Consider the following 27,949-nt stretch of genomic DNA (forward strand, 5'->3'; position numbering starts at 1 on the left):
TTCTTTTTAACTGGGTTGAATTTTATCTGAGGTGAACACCTTGATAGGAACTAAAGAGGATTTTGCAGGAAGAAACTTGCTTTTGCAGTGGGCTTTAGAATTGATCATAGGGACCTGTTTAAGTGATATTTTTCAGTTTTCGAAATAGATGTATTTTAAATACTAGGTGTGTTAATTTTTTTCTTAGATCTTAAGTTGAATATAAAGTTATCAGTTGCCTAGGGAGTCTAGATTCCTAGGAAAAGTTGCACAAGCTTTTAGGTAAATGTATTTAAAAATAGAGTTGAAAAGACTTGCATGTTTTTCCCATTTCGTCAATAGTTTTGAAATATTTTTCATAACGATGGTGTTATTTTAGAGTGTGAGGAATTACTTCCAAGAAAGTGGCAATATGTAGTTGTTCTAGATTTCTATGGATTAAGATGAAAGTTTTACACAATGCGGTGCAATTTTGTGTAATTGCCTGATAAATCATTTTACTTCTAACACCTCCTTTGTGTTTAATTATAGCAGCTTCTAGAAGCAAATTATTTTGTTATTTGTTGGAAAGTACTGGTGTTTCCAGTTTCTTTAGGTGGAAGATATTATGCAGCACTTACTTGTTAATGCCCTAACATTCAGTTGGATGAACAGTCTAACTTCAAAAGATATGACATTAAATGACACACACACATCCAAAGACTGAATAGTTTAGTTTTGATGCTAAAAAAAAATACATGTTGAATATACTTTATTTTCCAGATGGAGAAATCGATTATTCTGTTGCTCTGGTTACAATATGTTGTTAAGGTAAGACATCTTTGAATGTGTTTTGTTTTGAATAATTAGGTAATGGGCAGGATACTGTTGCACTGAGTTTGTTTTAGAAAATGAGGGGTATGTTGAAGAGAAATAACACTAAACATTAGATTTGGTACCTAAGACAAATTTTCTCTGCTAGATGTTGCACAAATCTCTGCAGATAGGTGGCATCTGTTTTCACTGCTTACAAATTGGAAGTAATCAATGGAGAGAGAGAGAGATCAGGATTTGGTAAAATTCATGGTATAGTGAGGCATTTTAAGGTTGTTTGTGTTAGGAATTTTGGTAAGTATACCATTCTTTTGAGAGCTGAAGTCTTCTTTACTTGTCGTCTAGGGAATATATAAAAAGGCTCTGAACCTGCAGTCTAGCTATTTTTTCTCAGTTGCTAACATTTTCTTTATGGTATCAATGAACTGAGCCTCTAAAATAGCTCAGCCAAACATTTTGCACTCTACTCATTTTTACTGCAAGTGTGTTACCAAGAATGTCTGTGAAATATTTTATTTTTTTAGCCATTATCATCAAGGTACACAGTTGACAAACCAGGAGGGTGTGCTGTGTTTTTCCTGTGACTTTGGGTCTCTTTGTTCTCCCTGGCTCCAGGAACATGGTGTTTCCTACTTTGAGAAAGATGGATCTTAAATGTCTTTGCCCTCATTTTACTTACCTTTCTTAAGTTACTTTCAAAATTACGTTTACAAATAGGGTATCCAATGGATATTACCTAATTCGTGTGTAGAAATTGATATTGTTAAAATAGTTTTCAATTATAATTTGGCATAGTTTAGGCTTAATTTTTGTAAGTTTGCTAATAAAATAATAGTAATAACCAAGAATGTATTTTTATTTTATTTTTACAGTTACTTTTCTTTCCATTTCAGGTCGTTTGTTTCTGTTATATGCCAATGAATAATCGAACAACAACAGTTTTTATTGAATGGGATGAATTTCCTAAGGGAGGAAGTCCTGAATTTTATTTTTTAAAATATCAACTTGTTAATAATTTTGCTGAAAAAGTAAGGCATCTTTTTCTTGACTCTGATAAAAAGTCAGCATAGTGTAAATTTGTTGTGACTAAATGTTGCATCATAATAGGAATTTAATAGTTATTGAGATTTTTCCCCTAGTTTTATTGAGATAATAATTGACATGTAACATTGTGTAGGTTTAAGGTATACAACATAATGATTTGATATATGTACATATTGCAAAATGATTACTACAATAAGTTTAGCTGACATCCATTATCTCACATAATTACAAATGTTTTTCCTTGTGATGAGAACTGTTTGCAACTTTCAAGTACACAACAGTATTGTTACCTATTATCATCCTGTTGTACATTATACCCCAGAAATTTTATCTTACAATTGGAAGTTTGTATCTTTTGACTATCTTCACCCAGTATTCCTCCCACCCCTGCCTCTGGCAAACACCAATCTGATCCATTCGTATGTTTGGTTTTTTTAAAATTCCGCATATAAGTGAGATCAGTATTTGTTTTACTGTGTCTGAATGATTTCACTTAGTGTAATGCCCTCAAGGTCCATCCATGTTTTTGCAAATGGCAGGATTTCCTACTTTTTTATAGCTGAATAATATTCCCGCGTGTGTGTGTGTGTGTGTGTGTGTGTACCAGATTTTATTTATCCATTCATCTATCAGTGGACACTTCGGTTGTTTTCTGTATCTTGGCTATTGTAAACAATGCTGTAGTGAACATGGGGGTGCCAATATCTCTTTGGGATGGTAATCTTGTGTCCTTCCTGTGTATACCCAGAAGTGGAATTGCTGGGTCATATGGTAGTTTTATTTTTAATTTTTTGAGCACCTTCCATACTGTTTTCCACAGTAGCTGCACAAATTTGTATTCTCACCAGTAGTGCACAGGGGTTCCATTTTCTTCATATGCTTATGTAGCATTTATTGTCTCTTCTTTTTGCTGATAGCCATTCTGACGGGCGCCATTCTGACATTGTGGTTTTGATTTGCATTTTTCTAACGGCTAGTGATGTTGAGCACCATTTCATATACCTGTTGGACATTTGAATATCTTCTTTGGAAAAATGTCTGTTCAGATCTTTTGCCTATTTTAACTGGATTATTTATTTGTTGTCGTTTGTTTGCTTTTTGTCATTGAGTTGTATGAGTTCCTTATGTATTTTGGATATTAATCCACTATAGATTTGTGGTTTGCAAATATTTTCTCCCATTCCATAGGTTGTTTTTTATTTTGTTGAACTTTTCTTTTGCTATGCAGTTATTGAGATTTTTTACTTTTATTTTATTAATGTATGAAATGTTAGCATTTTTTGAAATATCTTCAGTAAGTGATCAAATTAACACTCAACTTTTTCATAGGAATGACTTTTTAACTATACTATATACTATATATACTATACAGAGAGTTTATATCCTGTATACACTATATTATGTACTATACAGAGAGTAATTATTTAAATCTTCTTATGGTTCATGGGTTTGAGCCCCACATCGGGCTCTGTGCTGATGGTGCCAGGCCTGCTTGGGATTCTCTCTCCCTCTCTGTCCCTCCCCCACTCACTCTCTATCTCTCTCTCTCTCAAAATAGATAAATTTTTTTTAATAAATAAAATATCATTATGTAAAAATAAGTATTTTCTTATATGTTTACATTCTGTATGAAAAATTGCCTCTTATAAAGGAAATGTACAAGAGTCAGTCTTTTAATGAATGTACCTGACACAGTTAACAAATACTTCGCAAGCAGATGAATCTAATTATTTACAGAATGTCAAAAGCGTTCCTGCAGACCTGCAAAAACTTTCAAAGTCAGTAATACTAGAGGAAAATGAAGACTATCACATCATTCTACAGTCTATAAAACATGGACAAATTTTAAGTGAAAAGTCATTTGAAACCCGTAAGTAATTTGTATTTTTTGTTCATCTATATTGCCTAATTATAAAAGGGAAACAATTTTATTACCAGAGAATCTGAATTTTACAGTGATTAACAGGTATATGATAGTCCAAAATTGCATCATCATGTAGTGCTTTGTTTTTTAACATAATGTAAATTTCAAAATTTAAAGGAAATTGTAAACTAAAGAATGAGATTTTCATTTTTGACACTTGATGTGTACTAATATGAATAGATAGGCATAGTAGAGATGTTACATGTAATCCATATTATCTAAAATATTATAATGCAGATTTGTAATCTAAGTCATTCATTTTAGGTAGAGTACAAGAAACTCCCATAGAGTCTAGAAAATATTTTATAGTAGATAATATGCTTCCCTCTCATGGTGATTCTTTTGTAATGTACTTCAGTATCTTGTGTTTCACTCAGTTTTATTTGAATCCAACTAATTATGGTCCTTGATTTTTTAGGTGGTTTCTCAACTAGCAATATTAAAACAAAAGCAACAAGCACGAGTGTTTCCTTTAACTGGAGTGTGCTGTCTTCCAGTGACATTTTAGTGTCAATATCTCTCAGTAATTCTACACAAATTATGGAAAATAATATTACAGCTTATGAGTGGGCTAATTTAAAACCTGCAACCTTATATGCTTTTAAATTTGAATTTAAACAGTTGCATTTGGATTTTATAAATGTATTTCAGAGACTGGATGTTCAAGTAGAAACAGGTATTATTGATATTTGGTTCATTATTAATATATATCTTGCAGATAACTTGGTAGATGTATTGTTCTTTTCAAAAGTGTTCAGCCTAATATTAGCCACTGTAAACTGCTAGCAAATGAACTAACATAGTCCTTTTTTATCTAACTATATCATCCTGACATTTGACTGATTTATTGAACAAGCTGGATTTAGCAAGCTTAAGTGAAGAGCCAACTTTATTTTCCTTCCACCACTTTTAAAAAACTGAACCAAATAGGTTCTGTTTTCCTTAACTCTGGCAATCGTTGGTAGCTTTATAGGTGACTAAAGTATGTATAAATAGTCTCTGGTATTAACAAGTCTATTAAAATCCAACATAAAAATATCAATCTTTCATCCTATTTGAGACTTCTCCATTATTCATCCCACATCAGACCTGACCAAAATTTGGAATACTGCAAGGGAAGGGGAATGTATTTAATTTTTTATGGCTTCTCAGATCCATTTCCTTCCTCCACATGGTGGGAAAAGATTTAAGAAAAGAGGAGAGAGTCAGAGACAGCTAATCAGGGTGATACACTCTCTGTGATGGGCTAAGAGTCCTATTTTAATACCTTCTATAGGAATAAACTTGAACCACAATATATGTTTACAAGCGAAGTAGAGAAACATGTGAGTAGTAAGGAGAAGATAGTAAGGTAATTAAGCATCGCCCCTTCCCATCCTCCTTCTATAAAAAAAACAAGACAACAGTTTCTTCAAAACATCCTTCACACATCTTCCTAATTTCAACATTGATAAAATACCAACAAGAGTTAAAGTATAATATATACTCTCAACAGGTTGATATTTTCCTGTGTTTCTATGGTGTGCAATCTTAGAGAAAAAGACTTAAGTGTTTTTTGAAAGGTGAACCCATTTGAAGCCAAGTAGCAGTGGCAGAGAGAACAGTTCTTAGCCAGTATTATGTCTAGTTATTGAAAATAAAAATAAACCTGAAATAAACTTAAAAAGTCTTCATAAGAGGAAGGGAAAGGAAGGGCAACCTAAAGTGACTAAAAAAAAATCTGTGGTTTTTATTTTAATTAAGTTATAATTTGACAATAATTTTGCATAATTAATTCTTACAACTACTTAAAAACTATTTTAATTGGTAGTAATTCATTTACTACTTGACTAATAGCAACTTTAGCACTTTTGCTTATTTGGGAAAAATATAGGGAAAAGTGCACCATTAATACTATAAGGTTTTCATGATTAACTACCATAGATGTTAAGAAATGTAATTATGAAATGTTATATTCCTGAATTCATCTTTCACAAAACCTTTTTCTTTTGGTAGGTTCATGTTCACGAGGATGGGTAGCATTAAAAAATAGCTGTTATAAAATTAGCAAAGAGAGTATGCCGTGGGATATAGCTGAGCAACATTGTAAGTTATCCTTAAGTTCTGCACACCTTGTGGATATAAAAAATGAAGAGGAAAAAAACTTTATATTTTCACTCCTCAGGTCGAAGAATCAAATAATAATATGGACTGGTCTTAATGATTTGAAGGTAAGTATATGTAAAGAAATGCATAAAATGATAAAACTTACCCCCCCCCTCAGTCTCTCCCTCCCACTGTTCCTTCCTTCCTTCCTTCCTTCCTTCCTTCCTTCCTTCCTTCCTTCCTTCCTTCCTTCCTTCCTTCCCCATTCAATAAATACTGAGTACTTCTTGTAAGCCAGACCCTGTTTTCTTTTTGTTTCTCTGTGTCAATCTTTCTGTCTCTCCCTCCCTGCCTATCCTCCCCCACCTCTGCCTCTCTTTAGGGCAATTTAGGTTCATAACAAAATTGAGGGGAACGTGCAGAGATTTCCCACGTACTGCCTGTCTCCACATATACATAGCCTCCCCCATCATCAGCATCCCCTACCAGAGTGGTACAGTTATTACAACTGAGGAACCTGCACTGGCACATCATAATCACCCAAAGTTCATAGTTGACATTAGGGTTCACTCTTGGTGCTATACATCCTATGGGTTTGGATAAATGTATAATAATAGACAGTAATTATGGTATTATGCAGAATATTTTCATCACCATAAAAATCTAATGTTCTCTGCCTATTTGTCTCTTCCCACCCCCTTCAATCTCTTTTGTAGGCATCTATTTCTTTATGTAGGGTTGCTTTAATTTCGGTCTTCCCTAGACCTGTCTTAAATGTTGGTGATTTCATCCATTTCTTCAGTTATTTACCACCTAGCCCAATTGTTCTTTTTTTTTTTTCAACGTTTATTTATTTTTGGGACAGAGAGAGACAGAGCATGAACGGGGGAGGGGCAGAGAGAGAGGGAGACACAGAATTGGAAACAGGCTCCAGGCTCTGAGCCATCAGCCCAGAGCCTGACGCGGGGCTCGAACTCACGGACCGCGAGATCGTGACCTTAGCCCAATTGTTCTTAAATATTTACCCAGCCCACTTGTCTCTTATGAGCTCCAGACATTTATTTAATTTTCTTCTGATTATTGCTTCTGGAATTTTCCACAGACACTTTAACAATGCCCAGACCGTCATGTCATATCCTCACCAACCTGCTCCACTTCCTCTGTTTATCACCTCCATGAACAATACAGTAATGTGAACCTGAAAATATGGAAGATTTGTTCATTTTCTTTTACTTACAACATGCAGGTTTATGAAATTTAATTTTACTAAAAGAGATGTGGAAAGATCTGAAGATTTTACTCAATACTGGTGAGATAAGGAAGGTGTGACATTTTCTCAAACGTTCTTATCACTATGGAATATCTCATGAAATTTCATTTTGGTCAGCTTTGTGTGGGAAAACCCAAGACCTAGCACAGTTCTGTCTAGTCTGTATTTTCTTCTTGATGATCCATTTTTTTAAAAATTTCCTGCCATTCAAAAATAAATCTGTTCTCCATGGGATAGCCTGGCATGTAGTGACCCAAGGCAAATCCTATCAGTTTGATACCAATTTTTCTGTGAAACTTGGCATAAGCTTGGGGAAAGCTATTGACAGTCTTTAATTACATTTTCATCTTCCTCTTTTTGAGCCTCCTTTATCTTTTCATGGGAAGTGGATGAAGCTCTAATAGAGATTCCTCAAACTGCAGTTCATCTCCGACATCTTACAAGCCTGCCTCCCAGCATGCCAGTCTCTTTTCAAGCAGACCAGTTAGTGTACATATAGTTGTTTCCTGCTGTTAGCATGATTGTTATAAACTGTTAAATTAGAATGTACTCTTCTAGTAGTTCTGGTTACTGGTTTCTGTTATAAGGTCCAGGTCATATGGTCATGATACCAAAGTGAGGATTCCCAAGGCACCGTCATGGTCACTGTGTATTCAAAGGGGTCTAAGACAGTCACTGCTTTCACGATACTTAAAAATAATTTAGGAGGTAAATGAAACATCAAGAAGAACTTCCTTTATACTAATAGCTGAGTTGTATAATGTCTCCAAAGTGCTAAGTACCATGCTATGTGCTTTTCTTGTATGACATGTGAGGAAATTGGTGCCCAGGGAGGTTAACTTGCCCATGTGGAATGCATCAGAGTCTGCTCTTAACCATTATATTCTAACCTCTGCATCAAGCTGGTCTCTTGAGGTTAACCATCAAAATCACCTGCAGGGTTTTAAGCCTGTGACAGGTAGAGAAATTAATCTCCCCATGCACTCATGCTGAATAAGTGTGAATTTGTTACTGGACGTGGAGGATAAAGACTGTTTCTTGTTCATCATTGCGTTCCCAGCTTCCAGTTAGAGGCTGGCATTTCACAGGAATATAAAGGCTAATAGTTCTAAATTCCAATCTAGAACGTTTATATTGGTAACTCTTATTTTGTTCTCACAACAACTTTATGAGGTAGGCACTGTCATTCTCCTTTATAGGTAAGGAAAATGGAGTTCAGAAGAATCCTGGTCACATTGCTGACAAATGCCCGTGCCAGGCTTTGAATCTGTGTCAGTCCGACCAACACTGTGCCCTAACCTCTGAAGCATACTGCCTCTGAGCCTCTGACTGTTTTCAAAACTGCTGTGCTATATATTCAATAAAGCATTGAAATAAATTTTTTTATTGAAAAATAAATTTTTCAAGGAAACAGTATTCCTCCATTCTGTTAGGTGGAATTGGAACGTATTAACATCTCTTATATGTGAGAATTGAGGTCAGTGATGGTCACCAGTGACATCCCTTAGCAGAAAGGTGTCGGCAACCTTCACCGATACATGTGACTTATGTGATGACTTGAAATAAAGTAACTAACAGCTAATGAATAACGGTCTGTCCCTTCACATGCACTGCCTCTTTAATCCTCGGATAACTTAAGATGCAAGTAATATTATGATACCCACTTTTTTTGGATGAGAAAATAAAGGTGTAATGTGAAATTCAGCAGTTTGCCTGAAGACATATGGCTAATGAATGAATAAAAGTGAACTCTGTCTCTAGCTCAGAATAACTCACAAAGGAGAAGTATTTGAAGATACGACACTTTTCCTTCAAATTGGCTTATTAATTTGTATATCTTATTTCAGAAAGAAGGTCATCTCACATGGATAGATGGATCATCTTTTGGCCTTAAGAAAAATGAAATCTTTTCTTTTCCACTGCTACCCAAGAATGAAACAGATTGCTACATTTTACAGCAAAATGCAACTGGATCAAACTATTTCTTTACAAGATTTTTCTGTTATGTTCCACTGCCATATATTTGCAAATACGAGTGTAATTATTTTTATTGATATTCTCATATCATGTATCTCCCTTTTATTATTTTAAAGATAGAATTATGATTTCTAGTTACAAATAATGCTCCTCTCTATTTTTTTCAGCACTTTCTCTGCAGGAAAACCTTTCAATCTATATAAAGGATATCGGAACAACTGAAGTTGTATTTGGTTGGCATAATTCAAATGGTTGGAATAATTTGGATAAGTGGCTAAAACTGGGATATAAAATTATTATTAAATATTATTTAGATTTTACAGAAGAACAACATTTTGACAGCATATCCCCAAATGCTACAGAAAAAACAATTACCCAATTGTGTCCTGGCCATGTTTACAGATTTTTACTCTTTGCAATAAATGAATGGGAGGCAAAAACTATGTTAACTTCAATATTCGTTGTTGAAACACGTAAGTCACAAAACATCTGAAAGTATGATTTTTCAAATATTGAATATTATAATTAGCAGATATTTCCTGAAGGTCTGGTATTTTCTCATAACATTCTGGGCATACCTATATCTTTAGCCATTTTAAATTACAATGACTGTATTTATATCTTTGGTTTTTCTATTCAACTATAAACCCATAAGGGCAGGAACTATATCTATTTGTCTTATAGCACCGATTAGACTGGTGCCCAGCCCACAGTGGATAATTAATACATTTTTGTGGAACTTACATTTTGATATGTGCTAAGAGCAGGAGATAAACAGGTACGCATTCTGGATTTGGGGAGGCTTACAATGAAGAGAATTTGTAAGGTGTAAAAGTAAGAGCAAGCAAATGGTAGCAAACTGTTGCAAAACATAACGGCCTAATTCCTAGTCAGTGGGACATTTAAGAAATGCTTTCTAGAATGCAGAAGATGGGTAACAGGAAGGCACAAGGAAATAAGAGACTTAGATTCAAACTTGAAGGAAGAAAAGCACATTGTGAGCAAAAGTGTGGAGATATGAGTTTGTGGGAAAAGAATAGTGTATGTAGTGTGATTGGAGATTTTCTCAGGCATCAGGGTAAATCAGTTTGTGTCGTAAGTGGTACCAGATTTGGGAGTGCCAGTAGTATTAGTCTCAGATGATTGGACTTGACCTCAGAAGCATTGGAAATCCAAAAAGAAAAAAAAAATTTTAATTTAAAAAAAGGCGGGGGGGCAGCGCCTGGGTGGCTTAGTTGGTTAAGTGTCTGACTTCAGCTCAGGTCATGGTCTTGCGGTCTGTGAGTTTGAGCCCTGTGTCAGGCTCTGTGCAGACAGCTGAGAGCCTGGAGCCTGCTTCGGATTCCATGTCTCCCTCCTTCTCTGCCTCTCCCCTGCTCATGTTCTCTCTCTCTCTCTCAAAAATAAATAAACATTAAAAATTTTTTAAAAAAGCATTGGAAATCTGTTAAGACTATAGTTTCTAAGACCTGCTGTACCTTTTACAAAACACTTTGAGTGCATAATCTCTCAAAGGTCATACCTCAACCCTGGAGTAGCTATGTAGAAATGAGAAAACTGAGCTTCAGAAAGGTTAAGTAAACTGACCAGAGGAACATGCTTTGTTAAACCATACAGGAACCCAGATGGTCTCATTTAAAGTCTTCAGCTATTATTTCTAAAGTAAGAATCAAGAAGAATGTGTGTACGTGTGTGTGCACGTGCGCGTGCACACGCACGCGCGCATGTGCATGCATGTTGGGAAGATGGGGTGCAAGGATTAATTAGGAAAACTGTTGCGTGACACTGGGTGAAATGGTTTGGAGTGGGGAAATATTTCTGTAAGAGGATGAATGTCTGAGTTCCAGTGATGATGGGAATGAAGAACACATAGAATGAAGTCCCTGCTGTTTAGTTTGACAAGACAGAAGAGCTAAAAGACACGTAAAATGTGATCATGGAATGCTAGAAATGCCATTTTGGTAGTGTTTGTAATAAAAATAATGGTTGAACCAACTGCATGTGTTAAACACTTTGCCAACTGCTCTACATTCCTTATTTAATCTTCATAATAATTTTACAAGACAGCTACTACTATAATTCCCATTTACAGTCAAGAAAATGGAGGCTCTGAGACAGTAAATAATTTACTCAGGGAGTAGAGACTTGCATTGGAAAAGCCAGGACTCAAATCCAGTTTTCCTTTTCTCTCTAGACTAGAGTAGTAGGGAAGTAGTGAGAGGTGAGAGATTACTCTGACAAACCATATCACTAATATGATGTATTTTTTTCTGATTTTTTAAAATCTCCTAGGCCCATTATCAGCTCAAAATGTCACAGTTATTCATGTGACTCCAACAGAAATATTTTTACACTGGAATCCCCCAGATCTTGTATCTTTTCACCATTATCTTGTGTCGATTTTGGATGTTGAAAACAATAAATCCAAAGAGGTGTTTGTTGAAAAACTCAGCACATCAATGAAAATTGGAGATCTCAAACCTTTCCATCAGTATCTGATATATCTATTCAGTGTAGCAGAAAGAGGAACTCTAAGCTGCTCTGAGAGACCTATTTCAGCTGTGACAGGTAAGCACTGACTAATTTTGCCTTAAAAAAATTATATATATACATATACACATATGTATGTATATATATATATGTATATATATATATATATACACTTCATATTTTTAAATTCATATTTGCTGAAATTATACTGATCCTTCATTGGTATGAATACTCACAGTTAAACATTTGAGTGTTGAATCAAAATTAAGCATAGATTCTAAATACTAAGTTAATTTAGATTTATATGAACTCTTTAAGCATCTGCATTGTTCCTACCAGAGTTCCCAGAAGACATATTTATTATAATAGCCTTGTCTGGAAAAGAAATGATCATGAAACATGAAGATTAGTTCATCCAGTTCTCTTTAATAACACTATATCCGACAAATAGGTCTGCAAATGTAGTTTTACTTGATTCTTCTTTTCTCACACAGTGTGATGAATTGACCTCTAGGGGGCAGTCTCATCCCAGGACTTTTGGCCAATGTATTTCTAATAATTCACCTCCACATGGCAGTTTTGAATTCTTGTCTAGAACATGATCATTAACGTAATCTATCTTTTAATTAAGCAATATATTTACCCCCTTAAGTATAAGTCAACTTTTTTTAAGATAAATACTATTGTATGAAACAATTCATAACTAAGTAGGTTTTGGAGAATATCCCTGTGGGTGTAATTGTTTTGTTTGTGCGTGTGTATTTAACACGCCTATATGCAAAGTTCTTTGGCTGAAATTCCCAATAAAATCACAGCAGCTAAAATGTACACTAGAGCTGAGGTAGCAGGAATGCAAAACATGCATAGCCATAGTTAATTAGCCTTCTCATGCTCACTGGGAATACTTGGGATACTTTGAAAATAAGAACAAAAGATACTATTTAATGCTTACTAAATGCAAATACTTAAATACATGTATTCAATGTTGTAAATCCTAAGCAAAAGCATTTTTCCAAGCGGATGGTAGATAGCTGATGTTTTTTCTTCGCTGAGCTCAGACAAAGCACCTTTCAATGGATAAATGCTTGGTTGAATCTTTTACACTTACAGAGATGCTTTCTTTCTTTTTTTTTTTTTTTATCATGTAAGTTTCAGGTGTAAAACATTATAATTCAACATCTGTATACAGTACAAAGTAACCACCCTCAAAGTTCTAGTTACCATTCATCATGTTACAAATGACTCCCTTCACCCCTTTTGCCCACTCTCCAGCCCCAATCCCCTCTGGTAATGATAGATCTCTTCTCTGTAAAATGCTTCCATTTTTTTAAGGGAGGACAAAAACATTTTTAGTTGATTTTTGGAGGGAGAAGTGCCTGAAAGTGGGAGGGAGGGGAGAGGGAGAGAGACCTAGAGAAACTTAACTGGGCTCCACACTCAGCATGGAGCCCTATGCAGGGCTCGCCCCCATGACCCTGGGATCATGAGCTGAGCCAAAATCAAGAGTCAGATGCTCAACTGACTGAGCCAGCCAGGCACTCCAAAATGTTTCCATTTTTTAAATATTCATTTATTTTTGAAAGAGAGAGATAGACAGAGTGGGAGTGGGAGAGGAGCAGAGAGACAGGGAGACACAGAATATGAAGCAGGCTTCAGGCTCTGAACTGTCAGCACGGAGCCCCACACACGTCTCTAACTCATGAACTGTGAGATCATGACCTGAGCAGAAGTTGGACGCTTAACCAACTGAGCCCCACAGGCACCCCAAAGTGCTTCCAAATTTAACTGACAGGGAGACTAGGAGGATTTCTCACAGATCATTAATTTCGAACCTAAATTAAAATCTCCCATGGCATGTACCTATTTAATAGAGGAACAAGAGAAAGGTACATGTGTCTGCACTTTTAATTTTGGGGTTATTTGCTGTGCATATTAACTGTAAGCTGACGTGACACAGCAGTGCAAATGTAGGTATTGGTATTCCAGTGCTCTTTTACTCTCCTAAGGTTGAGGCAATATTCTTTTTTTCATTCATTATTCACTCAAATTAGTTTTTAGAATCAGGAACCACAACAGGTACTAGAGATGCAAAGAGGAGTAAAACCTGACCTCTGCCTTCAAACGGCTTACATGCTAATAGAATAAGACAAATAAATTGAGAAACAGTGCTGATGCTGTATTATAGTTGCTACTACAGGGTTTATGCTCCGGGTACTATGGGAGCATAGAGATGGATCAATTAACCCAGAAGTTCTTCTGGTGGAGTCATGTGCTGTGTTGTGAGGAAGAGTAGGAGTTAGCGGGGAGGTGGGTGGGGGTTGTCAAGAGGATGCTGCAAGCAGGGCAGATAGCAAGTGCACAGGCAGAGAGGACTAAAGAAGAGGAATCTATCTAGCCATACCTGGGAAAGCCAGATAAGGCTTTTGGAAAGGAATGGCATTAGAACATTAGCAAATTATACGTTGTTTGGCAAGGCTGGAGTACAGGGGGCATGTGGAGAGAGTCTAAAAAATGTAAGCTAGGCACGGAACATGAAGAACCTTCATACGTATGAAGGAGTATATTTTATTCAGTAAAATTCAGCTTTTGGGGGGGTCATGGAGACTTTTGAGGACATGGAAAAATTAACAGACCCTCTCCCATAAAAATGCACATGGATGCAAGAAAATTCTGTCAGTAATTACAGGGGAATCACAGATTCACCAAATCTCATCATTTCCTCAATCTCTGCTTATGTAATGAAATCCAGTAGATTTCATCTCAGTCCTCCACTGAAGGAAGTATTTTAAGTTTTGTAATTATACAAGAACAAAGTTCTGAAGTTGTTTCACCCTGGATTCTAGGGGGAAGTTTTTCTAATTGGATTATTGTAGCATTCTCTGATACTTAAAATGTGGTGTTTTATTGTGTTGATAAAGAAATGAAGCTCAAATAAAAAATCAAATTATAGTTTCTGGGAACAAAGTAATTATGAAAATCATAGAGAATTCCTTAAATATTATTTGAACTACCGAACAGTTTAAAATTACATAATTATTCTTGGACATGATTGACCTTTGTGTTGATGAACTATTAAAATTTAGGGAAGAATATAATGCAGAACAAACAAGACTGAAAGGAGGGAATTACTATTTCTAGAGAATTGTATTAAAAATCACAAGGCTTGATAAATAAATTGTGTAAGGAGGAAGCCAAAGTACTTTTGTCAGTTATTATGATAGAATATCTGATGATATTCTACAAGAATGGCAGGCACAACCTGATACTGTCCTTTCTATATCCAAATGAGTGCCATACCTTTCAGAAATTAGAGAAGTAATATAAAATTCTAGCCATTTTTGTGATAAATACCAGTGCCAAGCTAAAAGCATCTATATGTTAATGACTCCCAAGTTTATATCTTTAGCCCCAGGCCTTTCTTCTGAACTTCAGACCTAAATATGTTTATTCAGTAATATATCTCATTTGGATCTCTGATAGACATCTTAAATTCAACATGTCCAAAATGGAATGGAATGGAATTACAGATGTTTCCATCCAAATCTGCCTATAGTCCTCTCAGGTCAATTCATGGCCATTTCTTTCATCCAGTTGTTTAGGTCAAAAACCTTGAAGGTATCACTGACTCTTCTGTTTTTCTTACAGCCCACAACCAATCTGTCAGGATAACCAGTTCTTTCTATCTTTGCAATAAATCTAGAATTCCAATACTTGCCACTGCTTCCCTTAGGCCTGTGGTCATCCTGGCCACCCTCTCTGCCAAGAGTACTGGCTTGCTCCTCTGTTTCTACCATTGACCCTCTCTATTATTAACATAATAGCCCAAGTGATTCTTTAAAATTTAGGAGAGATCATGCTTCTGTATGTCACTGTAGTTGCTACCTGCTTTGTTCAAAGTGAAAGCCTATGAAGCCTTCTGTTTTTTTGTTTTTGTTTTTGCTTTTTTTTTCCTTCCTGGAAAACTCTTTATTTTTTATAAAAAATTTGTTTTAATGTTTATTTATTTTTGAGAGAGAGAGAGACAGAGTGCAGGCAGGGGAGGGACAGAGAGTGGGGGGACACAGAATCCAAAGCAGGCTTCAGGCTCTGAGCTGTCAGCATAGAGCCCAATGCAGGGCTTGAACTCACAAACCGTGAGGTCATGACCTGAGCTGAAGTCGGAGGCTTAACCAACTGAGCCACCCAGGTGCCCCTTGGAAAACTCTTCTTTCAGATATGGCATGGCTAACTTTGTTAACCTCCTTCACCTGCTGTGCTGAAAATCTCATCTTTTCTTTTTTAATTTTTTAATGTTTATTTTTGAGAGAGAGAGAGAGAGAGAGAGACAGAGCACAAACGGGGGAGGGGCAGAGAGATTGGGAGACACAGAATCTGAAGCAGGCTCCAGGCTCTGAGCTGTCAGTACAGAACCCAATGTGGGGCTTGAACTCACTAGCAGTGAAATCATGACCTGAGCCGAAGTTGGACACTTAACTGACTGAGCCACCCAGGCACCCCAAAATCTTATCTTTTCAAAGACACCTGCCCTGGATTCCCTATTTAATACCACAACTTCCTCCCTACAGCCACTATACTCCTGTTCTCGCTAACCTTAGCTTACTTTTTCTTTTTCACCTTAGCACTATCATATCTAATGTACTATATAATATACACTTTGGTATATGATTGTTTACTGTCTATTTTCCACCCATTAGAATATGAACTCCATAAGGCAGTGACCTTTGTTTTTTGTTGATGTACTCTACATGCTGAGATGGGTGCCTATGCACATTTGATGAAAAAATGAATAATTTTGGCAATGGGAACATTACTCGATGGCACCCTTAAAATCTGAAGAATTTGCTAGATACTTTTTAGTTTCCCTTGATGTATAATGTGCTTAATCTTATTGACAAATCTTGCAAACTAATAACAAGACACATTTTTCTCTAAAATTGAGTTTCAAGACAGTGATATAGGGATTTGCCAAATTTACTTTAACCACTAACTAATATTGGGTTAAGACATTTTTACAACAGCAAGAGTAATGTTAACAATAAACTAAGATAAGTGTATCTATTTATCTGTTTCTCTAAGGTATTAATCCTCCGCAGAAAGTTCATGCTAAACCTGAAGATGTGGGAGAGGACAGTATAATTCTTCACTGGGAACTCCCACAAGGTGGCCATGAGGTCTATATTCAAGTCAAACCCGTATCAGATGCAAGAGAAGTCAGGAAGCTTTTTGTAAAAGATGCTAATAGATTCAAGATTGATAATTTAACCCCTGGAATGACATATGACATTGGAATGGCAACAATGATGAATGGGAACTTGAGTGAGCTGGTAACTATTCAACAAACTCTAAGTGAGAATCAAATATTTTTCATTCATAACAGATATTTGCTGATTTGGGAGTATTGTAAAATATTCCCCTACACATCCTTCTGGTAGCAGGTTTTACCTTTGTAAATAGATTGTAGGCGTGTTTGTCTGATGGTAGCCTCAGGACCTGGAGCAGTTTGTATTTCTTTTCTCCTGTAAATGCTTAATGCTTAAATAAAGGCAGCATTGTCTATGACTAAGAACTTGACCCTAAAGCCACACTACCTCGGTTTATCTGGGTTGAACTATTTGAGTGACCCTGGGCAATGTACTCAACCTATTTATGCCTTAGTTTCTCTCTACATTTGTAAACAGGAAGAAAATAATAGTCTGTATTTTATGGGTTTTCCTGAGACTAGCTGATTTAATAAAAGGAAGGACTTAGAACAGTGCCTATAGCTATAGGCTATATAAACATATAGCTATATAAATGTTTGTAATTATTATTGAATCAACAAAGGCCTGCTGTTGTAGAACATTGACATAAAATATTGACAGTATTTATAGATTTAGGACCAAACCAATGACAGAAATCTATGTTCTTTCTCAAATACGATTAATTCACTCAATAGATAATCATTGAAAAATCTGTTAAGGAGGGAGAATAAAAAAAATGGGAAATAAATAAATCATATTTATGGATATTTATAAATTGTGATAAACATTAGGAGGGAAAAAAAGCAGAGTGACGTGATAGAGAGTAACTGAAGAGGGGTGGATGGTTCTAGTGTAGATAGACTGTAATGGGAGCTGTATTTGAATGGAGGCCTAATGGATGAGAAGGAGCCAGAGCGTAATAAGATGGAGAAAGGGTACTTTAGGCATGAACACCTAGCATAAAGGCACAAAGCCCAAAAAACAGGAAAAAGCTTGGTATATCTGAGAACAAAAAGGCCTGATACATGGTGTCTAATGAAGAGGGAGAAGGGGAATAAGAAGTGATATTGGAGAAGTATGCAGGGGTTAGATCACATAGAACTTGTAGGCTGTGCCTTTTTTTCTTTTAATTTATTTTTTTAATGTTTACTTTTGAGAGAGAGAGAATGAGGGTGAGTGGGGGCGGGGCTGAGAGAGAGAGGGAGACACAATTGAATCAGGCTCCAGGCTCAGCTCTCAGCACAGAGCCCACCATGGGGCTCAAATTCACCATCAGGGAGATCATGACCTGAGCTGAAGTCAGATGCTTAAACCAGTGAGCCACCCAGGCACCCCTAGGCTGTGCTTTTGAGTTTGTTTTGAGGGCAATGGGAAGCCATTGAGAGTTTTATGCAGGCAAGTTGATGATGTGACCTATGTTACAAAAATTTCCCTCTGACTCTGTGCAAAGAATGATTTTTAAAGTGGCAGGGATGGAAGTAGGGCAACTGGGTAAGAGTTTTGTGGAATTTAGGCAAAAGATTATGGTGGACAAGAAAGGGAAAATGCAGATAAAGTAATAGATATATTTTATATTATGGAAGTAGGAAGTCTGAGCTGGTGATAGAGTGCATGTGAGGAGTATAAAGGAAGGGAGACACCTTGGGTTTTGACTTGACTGATTTGAGTAAATAGAGGTAACTGTGAGGAAGGAATGAATATTGGACCTCACAGGCCTTTTTGGCTAATAATAAGGCAGACTGATGGAAAATGAATTGGCCCAAAAAATTATGTTTGAGCAGTATGTATGTACACTCAGTCAGTGTAGAATCTTCCCATTTTGTCCTCCAAAGACTAAAACTAAATTTGTATATAACTTTCATATTTAAATTTCTAAGGAAACATACCTAAAGATAATTATCATAGGAAAAAATTAAAAGAAAACACATGAAAAAGAGATATTGCTAAAAAAATTATTTCATGCCCATCAACCCCTAAATTTTTATCAGCAGAATGGAAGTATGGAAATTAAAATGCATAGATAGGGAATTAACTGTAACCAATTATTAGCAGTATGAGGTTAGAGTGCCCCCACATCATCTAGGTGCTAAGTTTTCTCTCTAAAAATTTAGATTATTGAATACATTTTTAAATCAACTTCCAGCTCTAAAATCCTATTTTTCTTTGACTCCATGGAACTTGGCATATTTCAACCCCTCTTCCATGTCAAATATAAAAATTTTATCTCCATTTCTAGATATAATGAGCTTTTTAAAATTTTTACTCAGCTTTATATCTCCATGTCTAAGCACAGTTCTTGACTCTGTTTAATTCAAACACTTCTTTGCAAAACTGCTCTTCTACATGGATGCTGAAACATGATTAATATATATACATCCCAGGAAAAATTACAGAATTTGAGGATTTGAAGTTAGGACAGAGATCATCTTACCAATGCCTCACCTGATAGGCAATTGCTAGCATCGTGCCTCTGATCATTTTTGTAATGAATCCCTGTAATTTTCCTCTATTATAAGGCCATGTCTGTTTTCCAGAGCATCACAGAGCAAACTACTCCCTAATTCCCATGAAAGGACATCAGTTGCTTGGAAATAGCCATTAGGTGTTCCTAGTGTATATAGAGTCTTCCTTTCTGGTGAATTATCTTTAGTTCCTTCAAGCATTTCACTATTTCTTATAATTCCATAGGCTTTTCTAGTCATTTATTAACCTTGGTAAGCACTATTAGCATCATCAGATTATTTATCATTCATAATTTTTACTTGTCTCAGATGATGAAACAAATATTAACCTATCCCAATGTGCATACATAGAAATTCTTTCCCTGCATTGTTTGTTGATAACTATTATTTACCACATCCTATTTCTTTTCCATACACATTGAGACAGTCAAGCACAATAGGACATTTGCCTTTTAATGACATTTTGTAGACATGTAGAAGAAAAAAAATTTACATGTTCATTGATATCCCTTTTCCCTTTGAAACATATCTATCCATCTCTCTAAATTATCCTAAAAATAACTAGCAAAACTCGATTTCCAGTTATTATTGTGCCACACTTGAACTGTAATATATGACCTTTGGGTGAAGGCGGTGCTTATGAGTGCAGACCATCGAACTAGATTGCCTGGGTTGGAATTCCAGCTCCATGATTATCAGCTTACATCCATTAGGAAGTCACACAACCTTTAATGGCCATCAGTTTCCCTCTCTCTAAAATGGGAATGATAATAATCTTATCTACATGTGAAATTAATATAATTTAAGGGTTCAGACACCAAGCAAGCACTGTGAGAGTGTTTGAGGTTATAATTTTTATTTCTCAATAGAATTGGACTAGTGACTTTGAGGAGTGATGACCATTCCTAGTATTTCAACCACAGGACAGTCATTTCAGTTATCTCTGCAGTTTCTCTTTGTTGGCAGAATTAACTGTACTCAAGTTTTCTTGAGGGAAGAAGAGCTGGTGTTTGAGTTTCCTTTTTTTCCTCTCTGTATAGAAGAGTCAATTTCAAGATAGACTGGGAAACTCTGAGACCTCATTCTCCCTTGCCTATAATAAAAGCCTTTGGATTTTTGGCCTTGTGTTTATCTTACATTGAAAAAACCGCATACAGCCCTCAATGCTACCACTTCTTTTGAAAAAGCTTTTTCAGGAAAATGGGTAGGGATAAAGGTCACAGTCTTTACTCATTATTCATAAATATTTCATTTATTTTTTTTATGTGAAACCTTCTCTCACTTGAGTTTCCAGAGATTCAGGATAGATATTTGAAGAGAAAGAACTTTGTCCTGTTCTATACCTTTCCAGCCTTTGTGTTCATCTGTTTTAATGTGGCATATATTGATGCCATTGGTCTCATTTCCCTGAACAAGTGGAACTGATGGAAAACCCCATATTTACCCACTATAGAGAATGTCACAGACTCCATACACTTTTGGAAACTGAATTAGACAATGCCTATTCTCTGCATTCTATTCTAAGCATTGTCTCTGCTTAGAAAATACCTTCAGCACCCAGGAACATGGGAGTGCACTGTTTCCATGACTGTGCTGGCCACTCATTTCCAATCTCCAGATGTTTAATTTCTGCTCAAGGTATATTCAGAAGCTTTCAGGTCATTGTCCACACGTCCAGATAGGTATGATACTTATGGGATGTCATAGTAGCCTTTGAAAAACCATGCTTAGTGTAGAGCTTTTTAACTGAAGAGAGCTGTAAAGAATTTAAAGAGGAAACCCATAAAAAACATTAGTGATGACAGAAAAAAAAAAGATAACTGGAAAAGGAAAAACACGGTAAAAGTGCTTTGAAACACAGTAGTATACCATATGGTATTTGTTATGGGTGGTATGTTGAACATTTCTTCATAACTATGAAAAATGATAAAGGCAAGAGTGTTATATATTACAAATGAATGAATTGATGGAAATAATGTACAGTTTTTATATTGTAAAATGTTAATAATAGGTATGTGTTAAAATCCATTTATACAGTACTGGCTTTGGGTAAATTGGCAGAATCATATTATCAAATACAGTATCAATGATTTAGAACAAGTTCAGTTGCATCTAATCAGATGTCACAAAACTGAAAAGGAAAGACTAATTATTCTCTGAAAGGAAAAATATACTTCAGAATGTATATCTTAGAAGAAGATATCTACTTGAAAGGACAGATCTAAGGTTATACTGGGTAGTATTTCAATAATCTACAAATAGATTTGATATTAAAATTGACCTGGGGCGCCTGGGTGGCGCAGTCGGTTAAGCGTCCGACTTCAGCCAGGTCACGATCTCGCGGTCTGTGAGTTCGAGCCCCGCATCGGGCTCTGGGCTGATGGCTCAGAGCCTGGAGCCTGTTTCCGATTCTGTGTCTCCCTCTCTCTCTGCCCCTCCCCCGTTCATGCTCTGTCTCTCTCTGTCCCCAAAATAAATAAACGTTGAAAAAAATTTTAAAATTGACCTGAGGAAGAAATAATGTGAATAGAAATCATCTAAAATTTCAAATCTGCTCTAAATGGCACAGTAGAAGATTACAGTACAAGAAAGCTCTTACGTAGAGGTCAATGAGAGTGTGAAATGTAAGCAAACCTTTCCTCTAAACTCTTGCCAGGTCTGTGTTCCTAAAAATGAAATGAAATGTCTGCTCAAAATCCCTGTGCCTACAGGATAAAATCTGACCTCCACAGCATGGCATGCAAGGCCTCTCGCAGACAGCGTCCAGCGTCAGAGGTGGCCTTCCATGCCTGGTCTTCCATTCCCTGTTCCTCACACACACTCCAGGCTTGAAACACCTGAGCACCTGCCATGCGCCTGGAACTAAACCCTTTGTGTATAAATACAGTCTCTCATGGAATCATCACAAGGACCTTGCAAAGTAGATACTAGTCTTTTCTTTCCCATGTTAGGGAAAGGGAAACCAAGGCACAACTTGCCAAAGACTAATAACTAGTTGCCAAAGATTAGTGACTAGTCACTTGCCTTGCTAGTAAAAAGGTGAAAGAACTTGGCTGAATACATGATGATGATGATGCCCTTTTTTGGTTTCTATGCCTCACTCATGGTTTCCTCTTTGTCTGGAATTCCCTTCTTAATCATCTCTCTCTACCACATACTCTTTCCGGTAAACTTGTACTATCCTTTAAGATTCAGATAAAAAAATCATAGACTCTGGAAGCCTTCCCCAGTGATATCCCCTAGAATTCTTTTCTTCCCCTATTCTCAATAGCTTTTTGTTCACTTTACCAACTCAGCTCTATCCATTTGGGATTCTAGTTGGTGATTTGTGTATCTCTTTATTGAGACTGGGAACTCTTTGAAAGAAGCAACCTGGCCTTATTTACTTTATTTAAGCACTCCTCCTAGTATATAGGTTTTCAAAAGCCTTTGCTTAATAAATAGATAAAAAGGTAAAACAAATTGGAAAATGTCAGATTCCTATGTTTTTGAGACTATTATTGAGAATCAAAAAATTAAAGTTAATCAGTACTTCCAAAATATGTACAGTCTGTCTTAGTGTCCACCTTATTGACTGACATAGTAAACATAAGTTAGCACAGGCATTTAGTGTTTTCACATATTCTAGAACATAGCAGACAAAATAGAGAAATGTACTTGAAATTAAAAAAACAAACACTAATTATAAATCTCTCTTTTTATCTTTCAGAGCCCAAACCAGTCCAAATTGTTATCCCATATGAAAGTCATAGTACCTCTGTAATCTTATTTGTTCAAATGCCTGATACTGGAGTGTTTGATGGCATACATATTGTAATTGAAGGAGGACCAAATGTTACCAGGCCTTTGAAACATGACAATAAAATAACTGTTGGCAATTTAACGCCAGGCACAGAATATAATTTCTTTGTTTCCATCGTCAGTGGTACTAAACTAAGTAATATGTACTATGTGCCTGCAGTAAAAACATGTAAGTATTTTGGGACTTACATAAGGTTTTTTTTTTTTTAATTTTGACTTTGTGTCCCATTTTATATTAGTAGGCTACATTCACTTTAATGCAGTTGTTTTCAAAGATCTTTTAAAAATAATTACAAATACCTTACTACTGAACCTAATCTTTCATTGTTCTAGTATACAGATAGAGCTAACTTTATGTAAAATTGAGAAGTCATGAGTTTTTTAAATCTATCCATTAAGAAGAAAACATACTTGAATCTTAATCATAACTTTCAATGACTTATTTCAAGAGTGAGGAATGTGAATAATTTTAGGCAGATGAGAACTGGGTTATATTTTTTGAGTCTAGAGACACTTAATAGTATCTCTCAAAGCACATAATCTTAGCATGTGTTTGCTCTCCCCATTCTGCCTTTGTCTGGAATTAGCGTATGTTTTCCTTCTTTGAATATTTAAAATTAGTACATATTATATTTGTTCATACCAGAACTTACATTTTGAATTTCATATCAATTTTGATTTGTTTTTTCTTTAAGTCACTCATGTATTCTACAAATAATTCATTTTGAGCATTTGGGATACATGACATTTATCTAAGATATTGACCTCGTATATATAGAAATGAATGGCACAGAGTAATAAATGCCATACAAAAATAATATGTAGTCCTGAAAATGTTATAATTCTGACTATAAACATGTCCAGGTTCTTTATGTTTTGCTCTTCCTTGTCTATAAATCTTCACATATATTATTATACCACCATGTGTCTTCTTCCTCGCGAGTTGTAAAATTTCTATTACTGTTTAAACTCACCTTTTCATAAAATACTCCCAAACTGGTACCACTAATCACGTTGTTGTAATAGAACCTTAACATTTATAATCAGCTCAATATATGTTTATACTTTGTTTTTACTTACAATTTTTATGTATTATTATATCTCTAAACTCTGCCTCTTCCTTATTTAAATTATAAATCATTATGAGCAGCATTCGATTTGACAGTTCTTGTTTTTAAAAGTAATTAGTACTTGATCTTCTACATATATCAATATTGTGATATAATTGGCAAAATATATCAGTATATAAGATAGTAGTATAAAGCTGCAATTTTTCTAGGTTTTCTGAAATAATTTCTTTTTCTTTATGCTGAATGGGATCTTTAGCATGAAAACATAACAATTAAAGCTCATAAGATAAAATTCGGTTTTAGCTTCAGCTAATATTCGATACAAAGAGGATTCTTTTACCCCTTCGTCTGGACTTCATATTTTTCTCTATGTTGACTATTTAGTTTATGATAATAGTTTCAGAAAGCTTAAATCTCTTTTTTTTTTCTTTTAAGTATTGTACGTTTGCTCTTGGGAATTTGCTGCTATTGTAGTTTTTGCTGCAAAATCAAAATTAGCTGCTTGTTATGGTGTTTACCATAACTCTGAGTATTGCAACTGATTATTATATTTGATAAACTGTTGTGTTATGTGTAAACAACTGTTTTAATTTAGGATATAAAGATAGTTGATTAATAAACTTTACTGTTATTTTCTCACCTTGTGTTTTTTTCCTCCTTTAAAGGGATAAATTAAAAAGAAAAACCCAGTTAGAAAACATAGAAGAATTTAAATGTGTTGTGTGTTTTGGGTAGGTCTGGAAGCACCATCAAATATCCATGAGGGCAAAGTGACAGACTCTTCCATAGAAATTCTCTGGAATCGAGCTGATGGGAATTTTCAGCATTATGAAATCACATGCATGAACTGTACTGCTGCTTTCATGGTACGTTAGAAGCGGCTCTCAGAAGCATTAAACTTGAATCTTTCATGCTGAGTCCAATATTACTGCATTCTTATGTTAGATAGTAGTGAAACTAAATAACCCCCATGCTTATTTGGTTGTGTTGAATTGTGGAACATTTTTTAAATGAACAGTTGCTAATTTATTCTTTTGGATTGATAGGTCCAGAAGGTAGTTCAAGAAGCAGCAACATTCTCTAACCTGGATCCTGCGACAGTGTATACTTTTTCAATTTGCACTGAAAAAGAAGGTTTTAAAGACAGTGCTCCTAACGTAAAAGAAATACAGACAGGTACAGCCTGTGTAAGCCCTTGAGGTATTATTCAGTGTTCAATTCAACATTGAATCAATGTTCAAATATTTATTTCATTCTTTAGGGAAGATTTAGTCAATAGTTTGTTATTCCCAGATTTTCTTTATGGGCAGGCAGTGTCCTCTCTTGTCTCTTTTTCGGTTTCCCCTTATATGGGTCAGAAAAACCTCTTTTGTAAATGTATTGCTAGGCAGTAGAGTAGCTAATTGTCTGGGGTCTGGCCAGATTTTCCATTTGTGATTTAATTTCTTCATTGTTCAGTCAAGCAGACAATGAAGTGACATTTCCCCAGTGTTAGCAACTTACTCCCAATGGCAGATGGTGATTTATTCCATGCTTGTCATATGAAATAAGGGATGATTGGGAAGGATGTATGCAAAATGTATACATTTTCATATCTGAATGAGGTAAAATTTTCAATTATTCTATAATAACTATGTTAATGATTCTTGACAGTGGTTTATTGATTTGTGTATTTAGGAACTGGCCATAGCTTGTATTCTTTTACTATAAAAACAAAGAATGGAATTGGGAGAGAATATTCTTGACAATTTTGTTCTTTTCTTTTACATGGAAGAATTTTAGAGACAAAACAAAATACATATTATATACTATTTCATTTAACTTTTCTCCCTAGGAAAGAAGGGAGTATTTCACATTTAGATTGCAATTAACATTTCTGCTGATTAACTTTGTCAGTATTTGGTATTTAATTGGAATGAGTCCTAAAAATCATTAAATATTTCACAGATTGGTGGTGTTGGGAGGAAAAATAATGTTCTCTCCATCCTTCTAGGTCCTTTATTGAGGCCCCCCCCCCCCCCCGCCAACCCGTGTAAGACAGATTAACAGGAGAGAAATAAGCATATATATATATACTTCATGCATACGTGGGAGAGACCCAGGGAATCTGAGTAACTCCCTGAAATGGCTTAAGCCACCACCTTAAATACCATCTCCAGCTAAAAACAAAAGAAAATGTTGAGGGGGGACGAGGGAGCCAGTTACTGGAGGCTACTAGGAAAACCTAGTAAACAAGTGTAAAGTGGTTATGCAGATTTAGGTCTGCCTTCTCCATTGGCAAGAATTTCTAGAGATTTAGTCAGACTTCTAGTGTAGGAAGGGAGACACCCTTACGAATGGAGATTTTCCTTGTAAATTTAAGAGTCTCTTACAAAGGATAACTTTTAACTCAGTTTTCAGAGTTTCTCGTGTGTCTGCTGTTTCTTTTAAGAATAACCAACTCAAAATCATCCTTATGCCAAAGAGGCATATTTTGGGGTGGCATATTCTGTTCCTTTTCAGTCGTACAAGACCAAGATACAATCTCTCCCTACGTTTTTGAGGCGAGGGAAATACTGATTATAGTACTACAATAATATATATTGGTTCCACTTTAAAGTTTAAAATTATTCTTACTGGTTTTTTTTTTCTCTTTTTTTGACTTTTAACTTATCATCTATCAGGAAGAATAAAAGGAATGTTTTGGTTACCCTCAGAGTTTGCAGAAAGTGAAACAAATCTTGAGGGTGTTTCAGGGCTGTTTTAGACCAGGTGCTTTGTGCGGTAGAAAATGTTATTTTATGTGTATGTTTTAATGATATAGCCCCAAGTGCAGTTGAATTTATGAACCATAGTAGAAACTCCAATGCAATAACTGTTAGCTGGCCTACAGCTAGAAGTCTTCTGGACGGATACATTATTTCAATATCCAGCGGAATCTTAATGAAAGAGGAAACCCTGCCTTCCACAAAAAGGTATGAAAATCCTGAAAAGAAATTGTGTCAAGTTACATGGACCACGAGATTAACATTTTATATATATTTTTCAAATGCTATACTACTGGCTTAATATAAACAGAAATTAGAAAATTTGTAAGACAACTTTTTTGGCTACGATGTGATTAGAAAATGTCTGAGATACAGTGACAAATCTGTTTTGCAAATAATAATAAATTAATACAGGATATCTCATGCTTGTATGTATAATACACACTTTTTGACTTAAGTGAATTTCTCTGTGTAAGAGGCTATGATTTCTAATTAACTGTTTATGCTTATGAAGCATAGCAGATTGTTTCTGTGATAGACAATAAAAACACCACAAGACTTATATGTAAAATTCTCTCTGTAGACAGGGTGAGAAGATGGGAGTTTTCCAAATGTTTCTGAGCTAAATGTTTTAATACGTGAATTTTTTTTTAATGTGCAGGACATTCACATTTAATAGCCTTTCTTCAGGGACTGACTTTTTAATTAGTGTTATAACTACCAAGGGACTGAAAAGAAGCCATCCCGCTGTCCTCATGGTTAGCACTTGTAAGTTTATTTTATATTTAATTGACTTTTCATGGGCAAAAAATAATGGAAATGGTTGTGTTTAAAGCCAATATCTAATTAAAAATGAATGAAAATGGAAGTGGTTTATGGCATGCTTGAAGAGAAGAGAACACAGCACTTAACTTGGAAAATGCCTGAGTTGTATTCCTGCCTCTATCACTTATTAATTATGTGACCTTGGGCAAAACTATTAAGTTTTCACTTATAAAATGAGAATAATTATTCCTGCCTGGGTGCAAAATCTTGTTGATAAAATCC

At 35.5% G+C, this 27,949-nt stretch overlaps 1 protein-coding gene across 3 annotated transcripts; it reads left to right on the top strand.

The window, feature by feature from the left end:
- LOC123590913 (tenascin-R-like) lies at window positions 1–27,796 on the top strand. 3 transcript variants are annotated; one of them, XM_045464549.1, is made up of 14 exons: window positions 1–789; window positions 1,686–1,820; window positions 3,574–3,706; window positions 4,179–4,436; window positions 5,756–5,845; window positions 5,925–5,970; window positions 8,963–9,565; window positions 11,385–11,660; window positions 16,659–16,928; window positions 22,994–23,254; window positions 24,891–25,021; window positions 25,202–25,331; window positions 26,959–27,109; window positions 27,564–27,796. In XM_045464549.1, the coding sequence occupies exons 7-14, from the start codon at window positions 9,535–9,537 to the stop codon at window positions 27,733–27,735; spliced, it is 1,422 nt and encodes a 473-aa protein (XP_045320505.1). In that variant the 5' UTR covers window positions 1–789; window positions 1,686–1,820; window positions 3,574–3,706; window positions 4,179–4,436; window positions 5,756–5,845; window positions 5,925–5,970; window positions 8,963–9,534; the 3' UTR covers window positions 27,736–27,796. The 3 variants fall into 3 exon arrangements, with proteins under 3 accessions (XP_045320505.1, XP_045320506.1, XP_045320507.1); XM_045464550.1 differs by having other exon boundaries at window positions 5,756–5,970; XM_045464551.1 differs by lacking the exons at window positions 1–789; window positions 1,686–1,820 and having other exon boundaries at window positions 3,508–3,706.
- The last annotated feature ends 153 nt before the right edge of the window (window positions 27,797–27,949 follow it).

The sequence above is a fragment of the Leopardus geoffroyi genome, chromosome B4 (genome assembly GCF_018350155.1).
Source record: "Leopardus geoffroyi isolate Oge1 chromosome B4, O.geoffroyi_Oge1_pat1.0, whole genome shotgun sequence".
In the NCBI taxonomy this organism is placed as follows: Eukaryota; Metazoa; Chordata; class Mammalia; order Carnivora; family Felidae; genus Leopardus; species Leopardus geoffroyi.